Source organism: Cotesia glomerata, linkage group LG10 (assembly GCF_020080835.1).
Source record: "Cotesia glomerata isolate CgM1 linkage group LG10, MPM_Cglom_v2.3, whole genome shotgun sequence".
Taxonomy (NCBI): Eukaryota; Metazoa; Arthropoda; class Insecta; order Hymenoptera; family Braconidae; genus Cotesia; species Cotesia glomerata.
The window spans coordinates 13,731,240-13,754,945 of record NC_058167.1 but is presented as its reverse complement, the minus strand read 5'-3'; the positions used below and the strand labels follow the sequence as shown (position 1 = coordinate 13,754,945).

Here is a 23,706-nt window from a genome sequence, read left to right as displayed (position 1 = left end):
TATACTGGACAGCCTTTACGAGTATAAGTACAAGTATCTGCGTCGAGATGACGAGCATTGGGCATTGAGATCATTATTACGCGGAGTAAAGTCCACGGATCTTTCAGTTGATCGAAAACTCAACTTCTACATCTAATGGCTGTTTCTATCCGATAAACACGTTATATAGCGTAGCTACAGATTAAACTCGTAATCGCTTCTTATTTTTCACACATCAATAAACTTTTATTAGCCAATTAGCTTCAAGTATTCGCTAAAAATTATTGTATTTTTATTTTTTAATATTCTATGATTAATCACAAAATCGTCTCAGCTGTTCCATTTTAAAACACATTCACCGACATTTATTAGAATTATTTTATTTTGAAAAAAATTTTTTACAATTTCTAAAAATTAACCAATACTTGTCTAATTTACAACGTGCCGTTTTATTGCCGGCTTACTAAAATCCAAAACCGCCTTTGAATTAAAGGAGTTTATTTAAAAAGAGCGGAGCCGATCATTATTATATCAATTTAATTCTCAAGTTAGAGTGTGGTGTGTAGTAGCCAAGTTCGGATTGAGAAACTCGGCATTTTCTCATGTAGTTCGGTAAAACATTTAACAACTTTTTAAATAATCAATAGGCAATAACTCTCTCTAGCCGTAAACCGCTGCCTATTTTATTATATTTTATATTTTATTCTATTATTCCTTTAATTCTTGCGAATAAGCTTTAACCTTTACGCAATTTAATAATACACACACGTGAATTACACTTCTCTTGATGGATGTCTATTTACACTCTGAACTTTATCTTTTAAAATTTTTTAAATAAGATTTCATTATAAATCAAAATTCCTGTTTTAAAATTAAGAATATGAAACACGTGAAAGATAACTTATTCGTAAGAAATTCAATTTTCGATAAATTAATTTATCAATTTTTTTTTTTATACTGGGAATCAAATACTAATTTTTTATAAAATTTCAATCAAATATTAAATTTTAGATTTTTAATAGTAATATTTTAGCTAAGAATTAATTTTTTTAATTTTATTCTAAATTTTTTTATTAAAAGTTAAATTTTTAATTCTTAAATAAATGAAAATTTGAATTTTAAAGGTTTATTTCAAACTTTTGAACCAAAAAGCAAACCTACTTATATTTTACTCAAAAATTTTTAAAACAAAAATAAAACTTTTAACTTTAATTTCAAAATTTTAACTCCACAAACGTACAACCTTATTCACAAATTTTCTCTTATTTCCTATCTTTAAATCAATTTCACCATTTAAAAAATATCCAATAATCCACGCCTAAAAAAATTCTCACCTATTATAAGCATTCCTCGACCTCTTGACCCGATAAACAAGTAACAAATTTCACCAAAACACGAACCGCCCATATTGCGTTGAAAATAAAAATCTAAATTGAAATCCGAATAAAAAGAGTAATCTGATGACTCGAATGACTCTACGGAATTCCGTTGGTTTAAAATTACTACATTAACCATTATAATATAATACAATCCTTAAAAGTTAGTTAATTCGTCCGTGTATCGCGATTGCGCTGCGATCGATGACCCGTCTAAGATAAGCAAACTTAATTCTGTTGTAATTTAAATTGCGGTCATGGTGATCATCGTCTCTGTTAGACTTATAAAAAATATTTATTCGAATAAAACAAGTATTTAAACAACTCATAGACTCTTTACAATGTATGTACAAGTATTTTTTTATTTTACTAAAAAGCACATACTCAATTCTTCTCAATGTACAATATGAATATAAGCAGTATGAATACACTATCGCACATCTGGCGTCTTTACTTGGCATATTACACGCATTACAGACGTACGACCTCGAAGATGTTCATCATCATCTTCAAACAGGACATTGATTTTAAAATTTGATAAAATCAAACAACTTAACAAAAATATATTTGTGTGTGTATGTGTGTGTGTGTGTGTGTGTGTGCTTGTTAATAAATTTTTTATCATTATAATTTTTTATTCAACACTTTATTTATTACAGCAAGTATAAGTGGTAAACTCGAGTGTAAAAGAAGATTGATAGGTAGAGGTTCACAAGATCTCACACTCGGCACAAGTACACTGCAGTCTATAGTTACCAGCAGTATTAAAATGTAAAATATCCACAGCCTGGTGTGAGTAAAGTATAGAGTGATAGTCAACAATTACGTAATTTTAAAATACCTCTCGTTTCCTTATTTGATTTCCTGCTGGTTGGTTTTATTCAATTTAACCGCCGGATTTTCTCAGGCCAAACAGGGAAAACACTTAGCCATCTTTTTTATTTCTTAGCTACACCTCAACTCCTTTTTAATGCGCTATTGTGTCGATTTAAAAATCATATCGAGTTATTAATATTATTTATTTTTTATTAGTTGGTATTGAAGGAGGAAATTTAGCGGCTTATTGTTCCAATTGATTTGCCAGTCTGATAAGATCTCCTGATAAATCATGTGATTTTCTCGGTTGTTGAATTCTATTACAGTAATACGGTCTATACTCGATTTACTTTATCGATCGCGGCCTCACTGATCGTCTGATCTGTAAATAACGGTGTAGATTTCGTTAACACGTGTTGCTGTGTGTTTCGTGTGAATTATTGTTCGAGAATTTTTTATGGGGATAACAATTGATAGATTTATTGGTGAAGAAATAGGTAGCTCAATCAGAAATTTTTTGTGATAAATGGATGGTGAAATATGAAAAATTTAATAAAAAATCTATAAAACTATGGACAATAGGTATGAAAAAATTTTTTTTAGCAGACGGAAAAAAATGAACTGTAATAAATAATAATTAGTACTATTTAAAACAGTAAAATTTTGATTTTAATAATTTATTTGTTATATTTATTATTTGAACTCTATAATTTAACTATCATTTAGCAAAAAATACAACTTTGCACAGCTTTAATGTGATGTAATTTGATTTAACCGAAAATGATCTAACAATTTCTAAATTTAAAAGCTGGTAAAAAGTGATATTATTGATAACATGTACACAGAAAAAAAAATGTTTTTGAAGTATACAGTTTTAAAGAACTTAATATTCTTGATCTGAGTAGAAAAATTCTTAATTTAAGGAAATTTTACTTGATTCAAGAATTTTTCGTCTTGATTAAAGACAATTACCCTCTTCAAAATTATATTTTTGGTTCAAAAATTTTTCTCTTGAATCAAGTTAATTTTTTTTTTCTGTGTAATGAAGTATTCAAGTAAAAGTGGTGCCAGAACCAGAGCTTTGAGTACTTATTAAGATGCACAATTAATTTAAAATACTGTGATGAAAAATTGTAAAAAGCAATTCTTACTGTTGTACAATGCTAAATAAATATCTAATCTGCAACTTTACACCGTAATTAAAGCTGTATGTAAATGTCAAAAATATTAAAAATGTTACTCTGGAATTTGAACTATTATTTGAATCATGAAAAATTAACAAAAATTTGAGCTTATTTTATAATTTATTTTATTTTTTCAATTATTATAAAGTATATTTGAAAATCAGCCATAAGTTGAATATTTTTACTATAATTTCATGATTTAAAAATATATCTTCCATAGAAATTTTTTTTATCAATATATGATTTTTTATATAAAATTTTTTCACGGATCTATATAGTGATCAATGATTTATAAACATTGATCTAAAATCAAGACACTAAGATAAATATAAAATTGGATTTAAAGAATCCAACGATTATCATTATCATCATAAACTAAAAAAATATTTCCTTGTTCATTAGCCGCGCAAATAAAAGACTTGCAGATATAATATATAAATACAGCACGTGTAAAAGTGTAAGCGCAAAAAGTTCGATAACCTTAGACACTAATTTGTCCGGTATGTTCAAACACATCACATGCTCTTACTGAAACTCCAGAGATGACTTGCTCTCCGCACAAAGTACTAGTATTAGTAGTGAGTAGTGAGTACTGAGTACTTAGCAAGATAGGCATGTACATACACGACATAAAACATACAGTTCGAGACGGTAAAATAGTAATAGTAATATAAGGAATACCAGTATACTCCAACCGGTATATATATATTACTTTCTGGTAAATTATTATGTACAAACTACAGAGAAGACACGGAAGGATTATTATCCATTACCTTTACACGAATTGACATTACCAAAATATCTCGCTAATGTCTTCTGTCTGTCTTGGAGTTGTTAATTTACATAAACTTAAACAACAATTGCATGTAATGCTTTCAAGCTACTATTTACTTAATAGAATACCTACTTAAGCGCTTTTAAAAAAATATTTTTATTGCAGTAAATTGCGCATTTTTATTTTGAATTAATAAACAGTTTTCTTTAATGTCAAAAAAGTTAAAGCGTAATACATGATTTTCATATTATGATTCATAATACCAAAAAAGTAATAATAATTTGTCATTTTTACGGTACATTTAGTCTTGAACATTAAAATACAGTTAATTTTAAAAGCTCGTAATTTTTTGCAAGTGTTATAGTATCGATAAATTCAAAAAGTAATTAGTAATGCGATAGGGATACTTTGTCTTAAAGAATGGGGATATTTAAGTTAATTAACAAGATAAATACTAAAAATAAATAAATAAATTCGAAGAGACCCTCCTCATTTAAAAAAAAAAAATTCGGTGTAATATCGATGTCGCTTTCACGCGGTGGCTCCTGTTTCATTTTTACGATAATGAGAATTCGGAATCTACTTAAACATGTACACAAATTTTTTCTTCAGACCGCAACTTTTCATATGTATAAAGTAAAAAGTGCGTGTTCAAATTCAGTTGCACTTGAAATGAGCACGCGTTTCATACCCGCGGGGTGTCTTACTTTAGTGAACGCTCTTACAAATGTTGAATGTCGTAGTTGGAGATGTACACATCGAGTTTATTGTTTATGTACCGAGGAAAAATTATGGTGGCTTAATGACTCTTCCCTGCGTGTCTTCTGTCTGGACTTTCGTGTTCTGACGTTGGCACTCTCCATCATCTGTACCACCAGGCGATAAAAATTACCATCGCCATCAATGTTATCTTACTTGCGATATGTATTCAGTTTTTTTTTGTTTTTGGTTTGCTCTAATCTTCTCGAGCGTTAATTTAATAACATCAACTGCTATCCATCTTGACCAATCCGTAAATTAATTAAATAAAAAAAATTTTTTTCTCTTAAAATTCAAATGCAATATCTTTGTTTGAATTTGAAGTAGAACATCGATAAAATACTTCACGGAAATTACAGTTTCAGATTGTAATTATTATAGATTTTATAAGAATTACATTATAGAATTTAATATTTACATTGAAAGCTCTGAATATTAAATTAAAAAATTGAATTTAGAAAAATGTTGTTTCAAACTGTAATTTTTCTAGTTTTGATTACGACGTGACCGATTTTACATTTTATACTGTAATTTTTCGAGTTTTTTTTCCCGTTTTTAAGACACATATTTTAATAATTCAATAATTCAATACATTTTAGTTTATAAATGTCTACAATTTTTGAACTTATGTAAACTTCGAAGCCTGAATACCAAGAAGATAAGGAAATGCTTGAAAAGATATAATAAAGATGTTACCTTTCATCTTAGATTACATGTATATAATTTGAATAGAGATTAATTCATTAAAAACATAATTAATGTGCTTCTCTACATCATCACATCAAATAGAAATTAGCATCATCAAACATTATGAATCAATCATTAAATCTGACAGTATAAAAACCGCATATTTTGCATTAGTTGTAAATATAAGTAATTTAATTATAGATTATGCAAATAAACTTGTTTAGAATAAAAGTTTAGACTATCTGCAAATGACTTTTTAACTCTTCTTTAATAGTAAAATCAAGCTTATAAACTTTAATTATCCTTAAATGATTTTTAAATTGAAATAAACTTATACAATACACGTAAAAAAATTAATTTGATTCAAAAGTATAAATTAGGATTAAGAAAATATTTCAATTTTTAAATTTCTACTTGATTCAAAATTATAAAATTCTTAAATTAATTCTTCAGTACAAATCCTGAATTATTCTTACCAAATAGCTTCCATTGTTGATGATTTTAAAAATTCTAAAATAAGAATAAAAATATGTGGTGAGTTGAATATAATTGAAGATAAATTGTTTTGTTAATTCCAGTCGCGTGTAAGCCGCTGACTGTAGTAGACTTCCGTGTTGTAGGCTGTATGTTGTAGGTATTTGTACATTAAATGAGAGTGCGTATAGTGCATATCTTAACAAAAAACTTTCACTGGACGCATCGTTAATAGTTTTTTGAAATAACTTTACTGATAGTGATGATATCGATGACCTGCCTCAAACCTCAATACTCAATACTAAATACTTATAACTTATAATGTAATGTTTGATGTTAAATATTTAACGCATGTTCTAAAAGAGCGATTAGACGTTATTGCGTAGGGTGATTTGTGTGTTGCGGTATAATGATAATTCCCCGGACTTTCTACTAAATATATAAAGTACTTTGGCACGTAAAAGTCTCCCCAGTGTGTATAGATAACTCGTAGGAAAGGTTATAAGTTATAAATTAGGAGGATGAATGGTGTATGGTGTATGGATTTGTAAGCCGGCGGCAACCAGTGGATTATTCTAAACGGCAAAGTGCATTCTTACTCTCAAAGGACGTTAAACTCACCAGTTAAAACGGTAAAAGCGCAATCATCTAACAACAGGATGGACCTGGAAGCTTGTCGCCGGGATTTAAGACCTCCGGCCGACAAACGATACTCTTTTCCTTTTCCTTTCCTGACTTGGACTCTACTCGAGTACTTTATTTATACTTTCAGCCTCTATGAGCGTTTAAAGACTCTTTAGAGTTAGGTCTTAGTCTTGGTCTTACATTAACATTGCGATACTTGGACTTGGATTGTATGAGTAACAGTACGAGTAATGTTAGGAGCTGAGAGAGGATTGCAGATGTGCCCGATTCCAGACGAGGTACATGGGAACTCTCTGGTGAAAGGAGTCGCGCGATCCTCATATATTAAGTTTGATCGAAGAAATGCTTACTCGTTACCCTATTCCTCTATTTTTATTTTCTGTTACACTCCTTCAATATTTTATTATTATTATTATTTATATAATATTTATACAAATCGACGGTCTAATTAGCAATTCCACGGAAAAAAGAAAACTCGAAAAATTACAGTATATAATGCAACGTGGCGCTTCGTGATGAAAACTGGAAAAATTACAGTTTCAAATGTAATTATTACAGATTTTATAAGAATTACATTGTAGAATGTAATATTTACATTGAAAGCTCTGAATATTAAATTAAAAAATTGAATTTAGAAAAATGTTATTTCAAACTGTAATTTTTCTAGTTTTGATTACACGGGACCGATTTTACATTTTATACTGTAATTTTTCGAGTTTTTTTTTCCGTGTGGTTTGACTCCTTATTTTTTAGAGGGTGATTTTTTAACATTTTGATGTAGTAATAGTCCAATTATAAATTTTTTGAATGATCCAAACCAACCTATTATACCTTTATTAGATATTAAATTGTTTTTTAAAGTGATGATAAATTTTGAACTAATTGTTTTTTTGTACAAATGGAAGATCCTTTCGAATGGAGTTAGACAATTTGCTAGTTAGAACGTGGATATTTTTAATTAGAGAAAATTTTAATTTTGAATGTCATTAATAAATTTATTAGATTAAATTAATATTATATTGATTGAAATAAATTTTATTGGAGGAAAAAAATAATTTTTTGCAGAAAAAAATTTCAATAATTACAATTTTATTTAAAAACAATTTTTATTTCTAATTAAAAATTATGATCAGTAAAAAAATGTCTAAATTGGAAGAAAAAATATCAACTTCGTTTAAGAAAAAGAATTCTGAGCCAAGACGATTATTTTCTAAACGAAAAATAAAAAATAAAAATGTGTCATTAAATAAAATGATTTTCTATTTAAATATAAATGAATATCGGATATTTTTTATAATCATAAAAAAAATCTAAATAGTAAAACTGTTGACTTGAATCTGTAATATTCCGTAAAATTGCTCCCTTACATTCTCGTCCTAATGAATTTATTTATATACATCCAGATAATCATTACAGTATTATTAGCCCTATTTTACCAATTTAACACTTATCTGAAATCTTAAAATAATTCTGGGATTAAAATTTTATCCACTCAACTGGCCATTACTTTCCCGATAAAATTATCCCGGATTTATTATTATCCGTGATTAGAAGCTATTGATGATACAGCCGATTTAAATCGCTAAGTAATCCCGTCAATAACTCTCGGAATGATTGCGCCCAGCAAGGCTAAAGTCATTCCCATCCTCTCGGACGAAGCCCTATCTAAAGATGTTGTGCAAAGTGCTCGAAGAAAATCACTCGAGCATGTCCAGCTAAACGCAACCCCGGCTCTGTCTTTATTTGTTTTATTCTAACTTTATTCTATTCTATATTTCCCAGCACGTATGATAATTCCTGGCCATTAGCCTCCACGTCCTCAGCTAGGTACTGGTTCTATAATCCCATACTTGCACTCAGTACTATACTCTAATAGCCTACCACGTCCCATACTATTACTAAGTACTAATGGAAGGTCATCGCAGCGCCTCCGGCAGGTGTCTTCTGGTATTATTTCTTATGTCCGTCTCTGGAACTCAATTGCTATCCACTCAAATTCGTTCTTACAGCCGACTAGAGGTGAATAAGTAGGCTATTTTTAAGTATTTTACAATAGTAAAATAAAAAGTTGAAATTTTTTAACTGCAAGAAGAATTTTTATTTAAATCGTAATTATTTTACTAAAAATAAAGTCTGTAAATTGTTTGTAAGACAAGATATAAAATTTTGAAGCTTAAAAATAATTTTTTTCATGTTTTTTAAATAAATAATAATTTAATTTGAAATTTTCTGACAAAATTTTAAGATAATTTAAAAAAAAAAAAAGACTTCAAATCTGTTTTTTTTTTTTTCAATAAAAAATTCAGTTTTTTTAACCAAAAAAAATTTTTATAAAGACAATTATCTAGATTAAAATTAAATTTTGTTTAAACGAAGGAAAATTTCCACGTTTCATTATCCTCGTCAATTATTTTGGTTGTAGAAAATTTTTTTTTCCGTAAAAAATCCCTAGAAAAAATTTCTAAGTACCCGAGATACTTTTCTTGAGTGAATGCTTCCTCGCGTGTGGAGTCTGCACGCGAATCGTCTACCGGATGCTGGAGGGTACCATCCATTTGCATTCTGCACTTTATACGTATCCATATCCATATCCATATACATCGCGGCACTGAAAAATCTATATATCCAAGTTTATATACACACAAGCATATAAATAGTGGATAGTGGGTCTAGCAACCAGCAACTAGCAACTAGCAACTGGCAACTGGCAACCGGCAACCCTCTTCAACATTTTTAAAAAGATTATTACAAAGCGCTTAGGTTTGTAGTGGCTCGCGTGCGGGTACAAACTCTTGGTATGGCTCTTGCTACCCCGACAGGTACATCGCGCTCGTTGTTTATAAGCGCCTCAAGTTTTACAAGTCTCTGTACATAGAGGCTAGTGTATGTAATGTAATGTAATGCTTCTCTTCTCTTTTCTTTATACTGATGCATCGGCACACTTTTAATATTTATTCGACAATAACCGATAAATATACGTAAAATACGATCGTGTGAATATCCAATTCTCACGATTCCCTTTTCGGTTTTTTTTTTTTATATGTAATAAACTAATAAATATTTAGTATGGATAAATAAACATAAAAAAATTATTTATGATTTGCGTAATTGAATTAATTTTTTAAAAAATTTGTAATGTGATAATAATAATTAACCATGTTGATTTTGTTTTTAATAGAGATGAATTTTATTGAAGCAGTTGATGTTGACTCCATAAAAAAATTTATAATTCAAAAATATATGGTGAAATATTAATTATATAATATAAATAAATAAATTGTATTTGTACAGAAAAAAAAATAATTTGAATTAAGTATAAATATTTTTATTCAAAATTTGAGTCTTACATGAAAATATTTATAAAAAAATCATAACGATTGTCACAAACTGGTTCAAAATTATTTTTTTTTAATCAAGTTAATTTTTAAAATAAATTTAGCTATTAGAAATATATTTTTGATACATATTTTAGGTGGAATAATATATTTTCGATATTTCAAAAGATATTCTTGGTATAAATTGTTTATTATGAGGAAGAATTAAATTTAATGGATAATGGAAAATACACATAACATAACACAACATAGAATTACAAAATGACTGAATATGATTGCGGAAGTTGGTCGGCTGATATATGTAATGCTAATGATGAAAGATTAATTGCGATTTGCTATTTACATACCTCCACGAAATTTGTTTAAATGCTATGAAATAGTTGTAATTGTTGTAATTGTTGTTATGCGTGCAATTATAAATCAAATATGAGTATAAGTTAACTGAACTGAAAACTGATATAATAGTAGACGTGGAAGTATTACGCTGGATGAGGTGAAAGCTCCAACACCCACGTTAATACTTTTATGAAATATGTATATTCTTCATTATTCATTATTCATTATGTTTGTTCTATTATGTACACAAATGATGAAGATGGAGTATTTATAGTGTACATTAGATAGTCAAGTGTAACTGTAAATAAAGGCGGGTTCAACAGTAATCCTCGGAAAAAGTTTCAACTCTATATTGTTATTATTGCATATTACATTGTATTTATTTAGAGGTTCAAAGTTTTATTTGTTTTTTATCAAGACCCAAATGTATTCTTAACTTTTATTTTGTAATTTCAAATTCAGTCAAAAATCATTCAAAAATCTTCAGAAACTTTCGAATTGTTTTTAACACTTTTTTAAGTTTCTAGGATATTATTTTTTGCAACTAATAAAATATTTTTCTACATAAAAAATGACGTCTGAAAAATACATAGTGATATTCAGAGCGTAAGCTTAAAAGTTGAGAAAAATCGGCATCCAAAGTAAGACCTTGAATAAAATTAAAAAAAAATAATGTAATATTTAAAAAAAAATTAAATTTTTTTTTTTTAATGGCATTCAATTTTATTTTCATGTTTGAATCAATCTTAATTCTTTTTAAAAGCATGTACACTTCTATTTATCGAACAATATAATTAATAATTATAATTTCCTTCAAAAAATATTTTTTTTGCTTCTCTTGTTTCCACTTTCTTTGTAAAATATCCCAATTAATCTTGATCTATTACTACTTTATCATTTAATTCTCACTTTCTTCCAAAAATTCTTAACTGTAACAGTAAAAATGATCCATATAAAAAAAATTCTTTTTTACTGATTGATAATAACAGATAAAATTGAAACAATAAAAGTTTTTTAAAATTAATCGTAGATTTTCCGTAAAAAGTGCGACTATTAAAATAACAAAACGTCATTTAAATAAATAAGACAGATCTCGAATTTCGAAGGTCTTTAGTCGCAGCCAACGAAGGGAAGAATATAATGTGTAATGTGTTATATGTAATGTATATTCGCGGAAATTTAAAAGTTGTAATGTAAGTACTGTATATTTAATAAATGCAGAGAGATAGTCTTAGAGCGTGGAAAATAAATGATAGGCCTTAGCAACTTGTCAAGAGGAGCTAATTGGCCCGCGCATTTCTCGCGTATATAAATACAGCCGGAGAAAAAAGGGGAAGATGAAAGGGGAAATTTCACAGGCAATCGTATATATTTGCAGTCGTATTTGCGAGGATAATGAAGGACTTTCCGTCGTGAAAAGAGCCAGAGGTGCCGACCGGCCCGTGTGGGTTGATAGCATAAAGCGAACTGGTGGAGGTGTCAGCATTCCCTCCCCTTTTACATCTTTTTTTTTTTTCATTATTCTTTATTTACGGTTTTATTATTTTTATTGTTGCAGCACATGGTGGAAATAACGCACGAATAAGACGACATGTTCTACGCGGAATAGAAGAGGGAAAAGGTAAGAGTTCTTACGTGCTGGGATGATTTGTTACACCCATCTCGAGTGTGGGTAAGACCGATCGCTTCTTCCTCATCCGAGATGTTGAAAAAATTTTTCGTTTGCTTGAATAAATCTTTAAACGTAAATCATTTCTTTTTTTTTATGGTTTGTGTACTTAAGAAAAATTTTTTGAGAAAATCAATTTTTTTTGTAAACAATTTTTAAAATTAAATGTCAATAATTTTTATTCAAAATTTTAATTTGCAAAAATGAAAAAATTACTTCAAAATTTAATTAAATTATTGAAAAAAAATAATTAATTAATTTTTTGTGAGTAAAAATTTTTTTAAATTCATCTAAAGTTTTAATTATAATTCCTTAGACAGATAAAGAGTAAAAAAAAAATTTTTTTTGTAGATAATTATTTAATAACTCAATCAAAACAAATTTTGATTTATTAATTTTTAAAGACCGTAAAAAAATGATGAATTATCAGCTGTAACATTTCATTTAAATTTTTTCGACTAACAGGTCTATAAAAAAGTATATTGAGATAACTTAATTAAACATTGGAGATTACCCAACTCTTAAAAAACATAAAATAAAATAATAATCTTACCACAACTAATTAGACGCTGGTTTCTATTTATTCAACTCTTCAGCAAATAAAAAAACATCACTCATTACCGGAAACATAATATAATACAAAATCATTACGAAATTACAGGTAACAAATAGATCTTTAATCGCGTCCAATTTTCGTTATGTTATATCATTAATTTCTTTAAAAAAAAAAAAAAAAAAAAAAAAAAAAAAATAGAGTTTTTGTTGCAATTTTTTACCGGTGAAGTTTAAAGTTTATTTTCTCGGCCGGGGATACTTAATTGCGTGCACATCCGGTTGTAGGGAAGAGTAAGCGACTTTGATCGAAAAGCTCCCGGCGAGCGATCGTGACTTTCATTTTTACTCTTAGTCGTCGAATATAAGCCTTAAGGATAAGGATAAGGATAATAACAAAGATGAGAGGGAGAAAGAGGATAGAGCAGAGACTAAAATAATAAGACCAGCTAAAAAGGAGTTACATCTTCGGACACATTTGCCTTAAAGGCCTGATCCATCAATGTCCGATATTGAGTTGCGTCAATAAATAAAAATATACATATTACATTTATTCACATATAATTATTATTATCTTCACTTTTAAATACATATTATATTGTTATGGGTATGTATTATAGATCAAATTTGTGGGAGATAATGGGAACAATAAATATGTGTCAATATTTGCGATAGTTATCGCGTTAGTGAAGAAAATTTTTGTAGGGATAGAAATTTTAATTTTTTAATCTTTAGAAAAATTAAGAAAAATTTTCTATTAAAGGTTAAAAATAAAAAAAAAAATTGATTAAAATTTTTTCTATGTAAATTTAAATGAAACGTCAATTTATTAATTTATTCGTGATCAGATACGGGGATTTTTCATTGAGAATTAAAATAAAAAGGCCAATTAAATAAATGAATGGATTGAGGCGATTGGATTTATCAGTATGTAAAAAAAGTATCAATAATAAATAAATAAATAAATAAATTCACCGATGCCAGCTTGTATTGAAACGCGATGAAATATAAATAGTGGTAGTATGTGAACATTGTTATGTGGTCGGATTGTAGAGAAGGAGATTCATTGGACGAACGACTTCGCGGAAAATTGTGACAGGTATAGATGAGATGATAGTACTACGAAAGCGAGAGGCATCGTTTTACTTTCAAGGATATAAGTCCTCAGATACGTGTGTACCGTACCTACGTACGCCTAGCCGTTTCGTTTGAGACTTATATTCCAAGTATCTCTCGGTAAATCTTAAACATCTCCATACACCATGATCATTTTCATTCTCATTCTCAATCTCCATTTCAATTTAATACTTGAATTCATTTAATCCCGATTTTATTTCAATATAAACTGCAATTACGGAGTGCAAAAAATTAGCATAATTGTGAATTTATTTATATTTTCTTAATAGAAGAATTTTAAATTGTAAATTAATTATTGCACCTTATTTTATCAAAAAAAACATGAAAATTGCTCCAAATGATATCTTTATTTTTTCCTTTAAATTTTGGGTAAAATACAAGAGACAAAAAAAATTGATGAGAGATTTTCCTAGAAAATTTAATGCTCTACAAAAATGGTCTCCTATAATTTTATCGTATCTTCAATATTTAACCTAGAAATCGCGATTTAAATTCACCAATTTCAGGTTCCGCGTGGAACAATCCTCGCGCATGCGCAGTACAAGTTCCATTTTTTCAAAGCGCCCTATACGAACAGATCTATTAATCCCGACAAAATTAAGGTAAAAAATGCTTGAAAATACAACTCGGGAGACTAGAATCTTCGAATAGGTCGGATTCTATCAGATGTTCGTCGGACGGGATTACTCGAGGCAATAAGAGATGAAAAGCATCTTGAGTAAGAGTAAGCACAGGTGCGTGTGCACGCAAAGTGAGTCGGGTCGAGCAGTACCGGGGGTACAATCCCCCTCAGTGAAACCGACGATTTTATCGAAAGAAACCTGTTGGCTGAAGAAGTGTTATTGCAGGGTGCCGGGTGTATCTCGCGCGTACGATCGCTAATAAATTCTTGGGCTGAGCAACTTGCATCTACTATAGGACTCAGTCTCAAGAGACTCAAGAGCTGGGTACGTGAAACACCTCGCACTTATGCACCACTCTTGTGCAGGTACAAGATGCACATATCTGTATTTCAGTCTTGGTACTTGGTACTTCGTGCATAGCAGCTACACTCGAGTTGAGATTCTAATATGATTATCGTCCGTACTGAAACTATTACTTTAACTCGTCCTTTGCCCCGGCATTTATCCTGCTAAAAATTCACACTCGCTTGCGTTCCTCACAGCCTCTAAGAGCTTTATTGCCTTTTTTATCTATTTTTTTATTAATATATATTGCATTTAAACGTCAATGAAGATATTTCTATTTATCCTTTTAACTTCGGTTTATCTTTAATGTTACTGTGATTGCCGTTTATTTTTATTTGGATTTTTTAATAATTCATTTATAAAATTCAGCAGGAAGTAATTTTTTTTTAATTACAAACTTATTGTTAAAGATTTTTTTTATAAATAGATTAATTAATAATTAGACACTATAAATAATTTAGGCACTTTAAAAATTAATTTTGAAAATAAAAAGCACAAAAAAAAAACAAAACCATTATTATTTTTTCAATTATAAACATTAAAAAAAAATTAACTTGATTTAAATGAAAAATTCTGGAACTAAAAAAATTATTTTGAAAAGTTTTATTGTCTTAAATTAAGACAAAAAAATTATGGAAAAAAAAATTGTGAATTATTATTTAATAAATCTAATCAATGATTTTTTTTTTAATTTAAAATTTATTTATTTAATATTTAAATTATTTTTGAAAAAAATTAAGTCAAAAAAATAAATAGTAGAATTAATAATTCTTTTTTAAAAATAGATACTCTAAATATTCATTTTTATTAATATAAATTTAAATAATATCTTTAAAATTTCAAACCAAATAACTCACGAGCCCGCTTGGTGTGAAATTTAAAAAAAGCAGATCAATAAATCACTTCGAAGCATGGGATAAAAAATAAATAAATATCAATTGTTCCGGCGAATTTCCGATGAAAGATAATGGCTTAATGTTAATACATTATCATTAGGGTTAATCACATACACAGCCAGCGAGCAGGTTTGCTAGTTCGACGAACACGTGTCGCGATCTCTTGTATCGTAATCGACAATCCAGCGACTAGAACGAGAGCAAAAACAAAGACAAGAGAAAGACCCGAACAATAAAAGTAAGAGTAAGAATTTCCGAGGCGATTCAAATCAATCGGATTCAAAGTAGCTGCGCTACAAATTATTCCCATCCTAGTAAGATTAAATCGACGCGTGTCGATTAGAATCTCAAAGTCCGAAAAATTAAAAATTTTGTGTACACATTATCTACAAAATTATATGTGTGTGATTAATGGATCGTTGACAAATAAATAAAAAGTGATATAAGATATACGTAAGGCTGAAACATTCTTAGACTGTTATTTTTTGCGTGGCGCCATTCTCGGGATTCGGGATGCAACTAACCGGGCAAATATATTTAGTTTTGGCTGACAGGACCACTCCTCGCAGTACGTCGGATAATAACGATAAATTATTAAAAATTAATTCCCTTGGAAGGATAAAAAGCCAACGCATGCAATTATTTACGCTACGATTACAATCTAAATCATTTTGATTACAGCTACGTCTTGAACGTCTCTATAGTTAATTAAGATGTGATTAAGTGATCGTTATAAAAACAAAATGCATACAGTTAATATATTTTCGTTTAACAACAACGTGTCTGCAGTATAAAAAGAATTTTTTTTTTTGATAAAAAATTGTATCATCAATTATTAAGAAATTTATTTTGATCCTAGAATTTTTTAAACTTAAAGAGTCAAATTTTTTGGAATTTCAATTACATTCTTAATTAAAAAAAAATTTTTTTGTCTATCAAACATTTTTATTAAAAATTTAATATTTACAAAAGAAAGTGAGAATTTATAATTGTTATTTTTGAATTCAAAATGATCAAATTTATCGGAAAATTTTAATTATAATATTTGCAGAAATAAATTCATTCAACATTCAAAAAAAATTTTTTTTTGCATAAAATTTTGCACCATTAATTAAAAAAAAATTTATTTTTAATTTTGTTTTAGATTTTATAATTTTAAAAACTAAAAATTAGTCAAATTTTTATTAAATTGTTGGCTTAAAAAAAAAATTAGATTTTATTATTATTAGTTTAATTAAATTCTTGGATAAAAAAATGAATTTTCTATTTTTCATATTCTCGGAAGAAATTAAAACAGAAGATTATAATTTATCAAACATTGAACTATATAATGTAATTATAATGATGATTACGCTTCTGCGAAAAATAATTAAGACAATTAACAAAATTATGTCAATGGCAGACTTAACAGAACGTACAGATAATTATGAAATAATTAGACCGGGTCTTGCGTTCTAGTAAAATTTACTGTTATAAAAATTCGAGCCATAAATTTATGATTATAAGAAGAAAAAAAATTAGAGATCGTTAACCTCTTGGATGCCGTAAAAAATTTTGAGATGTGACGGAGCTTTTATTTTGATTGTAAATTATTCGAGCAATAAAGTTGGTGTATATTTATGTGGGGAAAGAAGGTATTCAGGTCGCTTATATCGGAACAGAAGAGATATACGATAGAGAAGTTCGCCTCTCACCTGTTGTGTTACATGCGCTACAGTTATATTGTAACTCCACTTGGAACACGTGGGAAACATTGTAAATAATGAATTATAAGTTACATATTTGTTATAAATTTTTTTGATAAAGAAGTTTTTCGAGGAGAAGAAGAAGAAGAAGAAATTTAGGGATAAAAGTTTGCAGCATATTGCTGTCCTCGACCTTTAACCCGAAATCCCGGCGCATCAAAACATAATTGCGGGGCAGAATGCAGTGAGAGAATATACCAAGTGCATAATCTTTTTATTGTTGGATGAAGCGAAAAGACGTGGTATGAATTGAACGTTCGTTCGCTGGGAAGGCCATGCCATGCCGTGCAAGCTTCTCTTCTTTTATATCTGTGTAGTATTATATAGAACCTATGTTCTTATGTAGCTTCTTCCAAGACCGAGAAGACGCGATATGCTTATACACTCTCTACGCGGTATTATATAAAACCCGCCCATCGCTTTATCGCTGGGCGTACAGTATCAAGATCATAAAATATGCAAATTTCATGTTCCTTGCTCTTTCCACCTGTGTGACAAATTTTAACATATTCAATCATAAAAGTGTCTGCGTTGAGAGAAGCCAAATTTTGAGGAATATTAGTAAGAAATAATGTAATTAAAAATAAAATTTTAATTATGTAAGATATTTTTTTAAATCGTAAAAAATTGCAGAGTTTAAATTCTTTAAGATTTTATTTTTTTTAATTGCTGTAAATTTGATAAAAATTTGTGATGGTTTAGAAAAAATTTAATCACGAAAATTTAAAATAAAAATGTTGAATTTTGAAATTTATAAATTGAACTTACTTTAAAAAAATTTTATTTTCTTATAAATTCATTAATTGATCATTTTTAATGTCGAAAAATATTAAAAAAAATTTTTTTTTTAATTTTCCATTTATGGACCAAATTTTAAACAATTACTTAATAAAAATATGATTAGTGTCTCATGAAAAAAAAAAAAAAAAAAAAAAAAAAGATCAGATAAAACGATATTTTTCCTACACTGAGAAAAAAAAATACTTTTATTCAATTAACAATTTCTTGGTTCAAGAAATAAACGATCAAATAGTCTATTATTATTAATTATTAATTTCTGAAGATAAAAACATCAATACTTATCTTTGAATAATAGATAAACAAAAGAATAGCTTTATTTAAATTAAGTAAAAATTAATTCAATCAATTTAACAAGTTCTTGAGCTAAGAATATATATTCTTGAAAATTTTCAAAAAAGTGAATTCTTGTATCAAGAAAATTTTCTTAATAAAAGTATTTTTTTTCTCGGTGTAAAAAAAATAATAATCTAAAAAATTTGTTTAATAATCTCACAAAAAAATAGAGAAAAAAAAATATTTTCCTCAATTAAAACTCACGAGTTTAATGTCCAATAAAATCACAAGAGGTTAGCAAAAAATCTGTCCTCAACAAAGTAAAAGTGATTTATGATTTTCGAGTGTAAAAACCCGATTTTATTAATTTAAAAAAGTAAAAGATGAACGGATGTAGACCGGTACTGGATTTCCGGTAGCTTTTCCCACGAGTCCTTATTTAACATTCTCTAGACTTGACTCTATACTATCCTTTATTACTTTTAGCTTTACTTATGCTCGTATATCGTATAGAGTATATAGTACATATATATATACGCACAGTAATAGCATAGTCGAGTGCATTACGCCGAGGTATCTCCGAGTACTCAGTACCTCAGAGCTCCAGTACCTCTTCTTAGTATGTGTACTTGTTCATTCGCTGCAAGAAGAGGAAACCGGACTTTAATTAGACCGCCTCAGAGAACCCGGCCCGGCAAACTGGATTATAGATCGTCATAAAACCTAGAAGCCACCACCAACCACGGAATGTCAGATGTAAAATCACAAATGATAATTATCTGCATTCATTAATCACTGCCGCTATTTTTTCTCGGGAGATAATGCTCAGGGAATGACTGCATAAGACTCATCTTGAGATAACACGAGGCTTGTTAAGCGAATAAATCAACCAGAACAGTCAGCAAATGGTTAAGAGATGTCCGGCAAATTGGAGGCGTCAGCCCAACATTGTCTCTGGTGTCATCCCGATCAGTTACACTCTTTCAAGTCTCCTGGCATTATTCTACTCATATCTTTCGCGGACGCGATCTTCTAACGCAGCCTTCTGACAAACTCGAGGAGAAACTTGCTCGGCCACCCAAGTAGATTTTCATTTTTTGATTTAATTTATCTCAAGAAAATAATACAAAAAGAGTTTAGTAGATATTTATAAATCTAATTTAATTTTTGTCTAATTGATTATTGGCTAAAAATTTCAATTTTTACTAATTTTTTTTTTCTTGGTTTATAATTTTAAAATTATTAGTATAATTTTTTAAATTTAAAATTAAAGACTTCAAAGAAAATTTAAATTTTTATTCATATTTTTTAGGTTCAAAACATTAAACTCAATTAAAAAAAAAAAAAAAAAAAAAATTGAGGAAAAATTGAGAATTTGAAAAAAAAATGATGTTACTTTTTTATGGATAGACAAAAAAATTTTTTTTATAAATGACAGCTAAACACAAAAAATTGACAGAAAAGATTTTTTGGGAAAAGAAAAATTGAAACAAATATTTTATACCTTTTAAAAAACAATAAATAAATTTTTTCGGAAATAACTAATTTTAAAAATAAAAACTAAAAAGAGCCTTACTCAATAATTGCCTTTTTACCTATTTAAATATACAATAAATTTACAAGGAGAACAAACACTAAATGTCCGTCATCTTAATAACAATTATTAGCATAAATACATAACCTAAAATAAAACTGACGTAACAAACGAAAAATGAGTTCCATAAATTGCGGAGAAGTAAAAGGAACAAACAATGCATCTCGCAATTAATTTGTTAATTAGAGACCACTAAATTATACATTATATTAAACATAAATACACAAGAAATAGTAAGCTAGTAAGCGAAAAATGGCCTTGTACCTAACAAACTTGTATTATATCTTTCGTCATGTCATGACCTACGGTTTAAATCTTCCTCAATACTACTCAGTGGGAACTGAATAAGACAGCTTCTATCCTAATCCTAAATATAAATAAAATAATAATATATGAAATAAGTTTCAAGTAAAAGTGCAGTAACCTCTATATCTACTCACTTCTCAGTACAGTGATCTCATTACGTTGGGCAACTCATAACCGAGAGCCTTGTATTCTTGTTATATTAATAGTTGTAGTAATAATAATAAAAAGTCTGTCTAGTGTACCTGGAGACCATGATACCAGCAATCTCTGTAATTAGCACAAACATGTCTCATCTTGTGTCATGGACCTCTGCTTAGTCTTTTTTTAAAATTTCTAAAAATTTTAATTTTTTTTAATGAGTTCACTTAATTTTCAATTTTATATTTCTTATCTTTTTAAAAATTTATTTTTGCAGGCATAATTCAGCTGTAGAAATCAATTTTTTTGTTTCACACCTAGATCTAGATATATAATTAAAAAATGACCTTTTATCTTGTGAAATATTGAAATTTTTAAAGATATAAGCTCATCCCGATGTTACACTCATCAAGACCTTTCATTTGAGTACCCACATCATTTTTTCATATATTTATATATATATATATATTATATATATGTGTATATGAAAAATATATCAAAATGCATATGGGTACTCAAATGAAAGCTCTTGATGACTGTAACATCGGGATGAGCTTATATTTTTGAAAAAGTCAATAGTTAAGAAAGTACAGTGCAATTTAATATAATTAAGAAACTACCTTGTATCTTATGAACTATTGAAATTTTTAAAGATATAAGCTCATCCCGATGTTACACTCATCAAGACCTTTCATTTGAGTACCCACATCATTTTTTCAAATATTTATATATATATTATATATATGTGTATATGAAAAATATATGAAAATGCATGTGGGTACTCAAATGAAAGCTCTTGATGAGTGTAACATCGGGATGAGCTTATATTTTTGAAAAAGTCAATAGTTAAGAAAGTACAGTGCAATTTAATATAATTAAGAAAACTAACTACCTTGTATCTCATGAACTATTGATATTTTTAAAGATATATGCTCATCCCGATGTTACACTCATCGAGACCTTTCATTTGAGTACTCACATCATTTTTTTTTCATATATTTATATATATATTATATATATGTGTATATGAAAAATATATCAAAATGCATGTGTGTACTCAAATGAAAGCTCTTGATGAGTAACATCGGGATGAGCTTGTATCTTTAAAAACTTCAATATTTAAAAAATTACAGTGCAATTTAACAAGTCATTATTTAATAAAGCAAAATTTTAATTTTTTATAGTTCACAAGTCACGGCAGTCACGTGGTGACTGCAAAGTTGCTAGTTGTACTTAAATCAAGACGATAAAGTTCTTCAAAATTATTTTTTTGATTCGAGTTAATTTTTTCTTCTTTGTACGATATAATTTCACTTTTATATTATATTAGTGAAGAAATAGATAAAAGAAGACAGTAAAATAAGAGGAGGTGCCCACCTTTACCTTCGTGACTTCCTACTATAACTCTAAACGCAATAGAGTAATCCTTTCTCTCATCCGCAATATACGTTACTATATGCTATTGCTATTATCAATAGGATTCCCACGGGGACAATGACTTTCTCTAAATAAACATTTCACTTATTTATATCTTGTATATTATATATTATACATAATACATCACACATTATACATCAGACATCAGCCACCAGGAATCGGATAAGTATTTACACTTTCTAATGTTGGCAATTCTGAGAGTGATTTTTTTTTCGCGGTTATCGGGCGCGTCACCCGCATCATGACCTGCATCAGGCTGATTACTTCTTGCACCGAGAAATTTTATTCTGCTTTATAAATGTAAAATAAATCGAGAAGAAAGTTACGGGGTAATAAAACCCTCGTCAAGCTTATACTCAAGTGCATCTGCGGATTTTTTGCCTAGGAATATAATATTAGATCTTAATAATCACCCGGAGCCTCTTTCTACTCACGTTAAGTGTAACCCAGAGACACATGGAGAAATTCAAAGGTCACTTTAGATACTTGATGTGTAATTATTATTTTTAAAGAAATTTTTCTTTTACATATTGCGAAAAATTAGAAGAAATCTTGAAGAAATCTCCATGATTAATTTTTAATAATTTTATATTGAGAAAAAGTCAACGCTATATCTCAAAAAAAATATCAATTAGAGATTTGACTTAGAGGACCTTTTTTGTAAAAAATTAAAATTCTAAAGTTTGCTTCTTACGTTTTTTCTTTAAATTAAGTTAATTATGAAATAATGTAAAAAAAAATCAAGAATTTTTAATAAAAAAGCTCAAATTTTAAAGAAATTTTTTTTGACCGTAAAATTTTTATTTGCGAGCAAAAAAATCACTTTAAGCAACAATTAAAATTTTTTTTAATATAAAATAATATATTCAACATAAATATGATTATTTTTCATATCCGATTGTGGCAAAATTTTATTTAAATAAAAAATATATTTGCTTATAAATTTTTTCCGTAAAAGAAAATGATATTTAGAATTTTGTTGTCTTGGATCGTAAAAAAATGAATTTTTGAGGCCGTTGTTGTACGGGATTTAAATCCCGAGGTTGTGAATAAGGTATCGCGCATCTGTTTATGCAAAAGGTACCAAGGATGTAAGGATGTAAGGACGTAAGATGTGGGGAAGGTATACATGTGGGCATAGCCGCGGGCTTACGTAAACTCTCGCGATTCAAGACCTGAGACCGGAGACTAGAGACCAGAGATTGAAGACCTAAGACCCAAGACCTGGGACCTGGACGCAGTCTCTAGACATTTATAAGATAAATTGTTATAAATAGTTTTAAATAAAAATACAAAGAGAGAGAAATACAAGCGGGTTAGCAAATAAGGCAAGAGGAACTATATGGGACGTTGCTCTAAGTAAAAATATTTTCTATTGTGACATACGTATTTATGGGGACTATCGGTACAACGATCGATTTACCACTAACGCCTCGGGGAATAACTATGAATGCTGATTCTTATCAGATATTTATAGGGCGAAAATAGTCGGGGTAAATATCGAATTTATCTGATGTCGCCGAGAGATTTTTTAAATATCATTTTTTTTCAATATTGAATTATAGCCTGCCATTTTGGATTTTTGCAGATTTGGTTGATAATCGAGGCGGAGATTTTGTACGACTATGATTAAGGAGAGACAATTTGTATTTTTTATTTTATTTAGTTCACAACAATATTGAGTTTTATAGATTTTTCGGATCTTCACGCTTCAGGCATGCAAATTTAGAACCACACACGAATAATAATTTACTTTGCATTTATCATATAATGATATGTGTGGATAAATATTCACGTAAAGTCAGATCTGTAATAGACCGTTAA

The 23,706-nt window shown here is 28.6% G+C and overlaps 1 protein-coding gene across 1 annotated transcript in view; it reads left to right on the top strand.

Annotated features, from left to right (window-relative positions):
- The window catches only part of LOC123273461 (serine-rich adhesin for platelets-like), a 110,632-nt gene that overhangs the window by 47,508 nt on the left and 39,418 nt on the right, over positions 1-23,706 (top strand). The window contains exon 2 of the mRNA XM_044740870.1: positions 11,925-11,987. Within this exon, the coding sequence (XP_044596805.1) occupies positions 11,925-11,987 (63 nt within the window). The remainder of the gene's footprint in view (positions 1-11,924; positions 11,988-23,706) is intronic.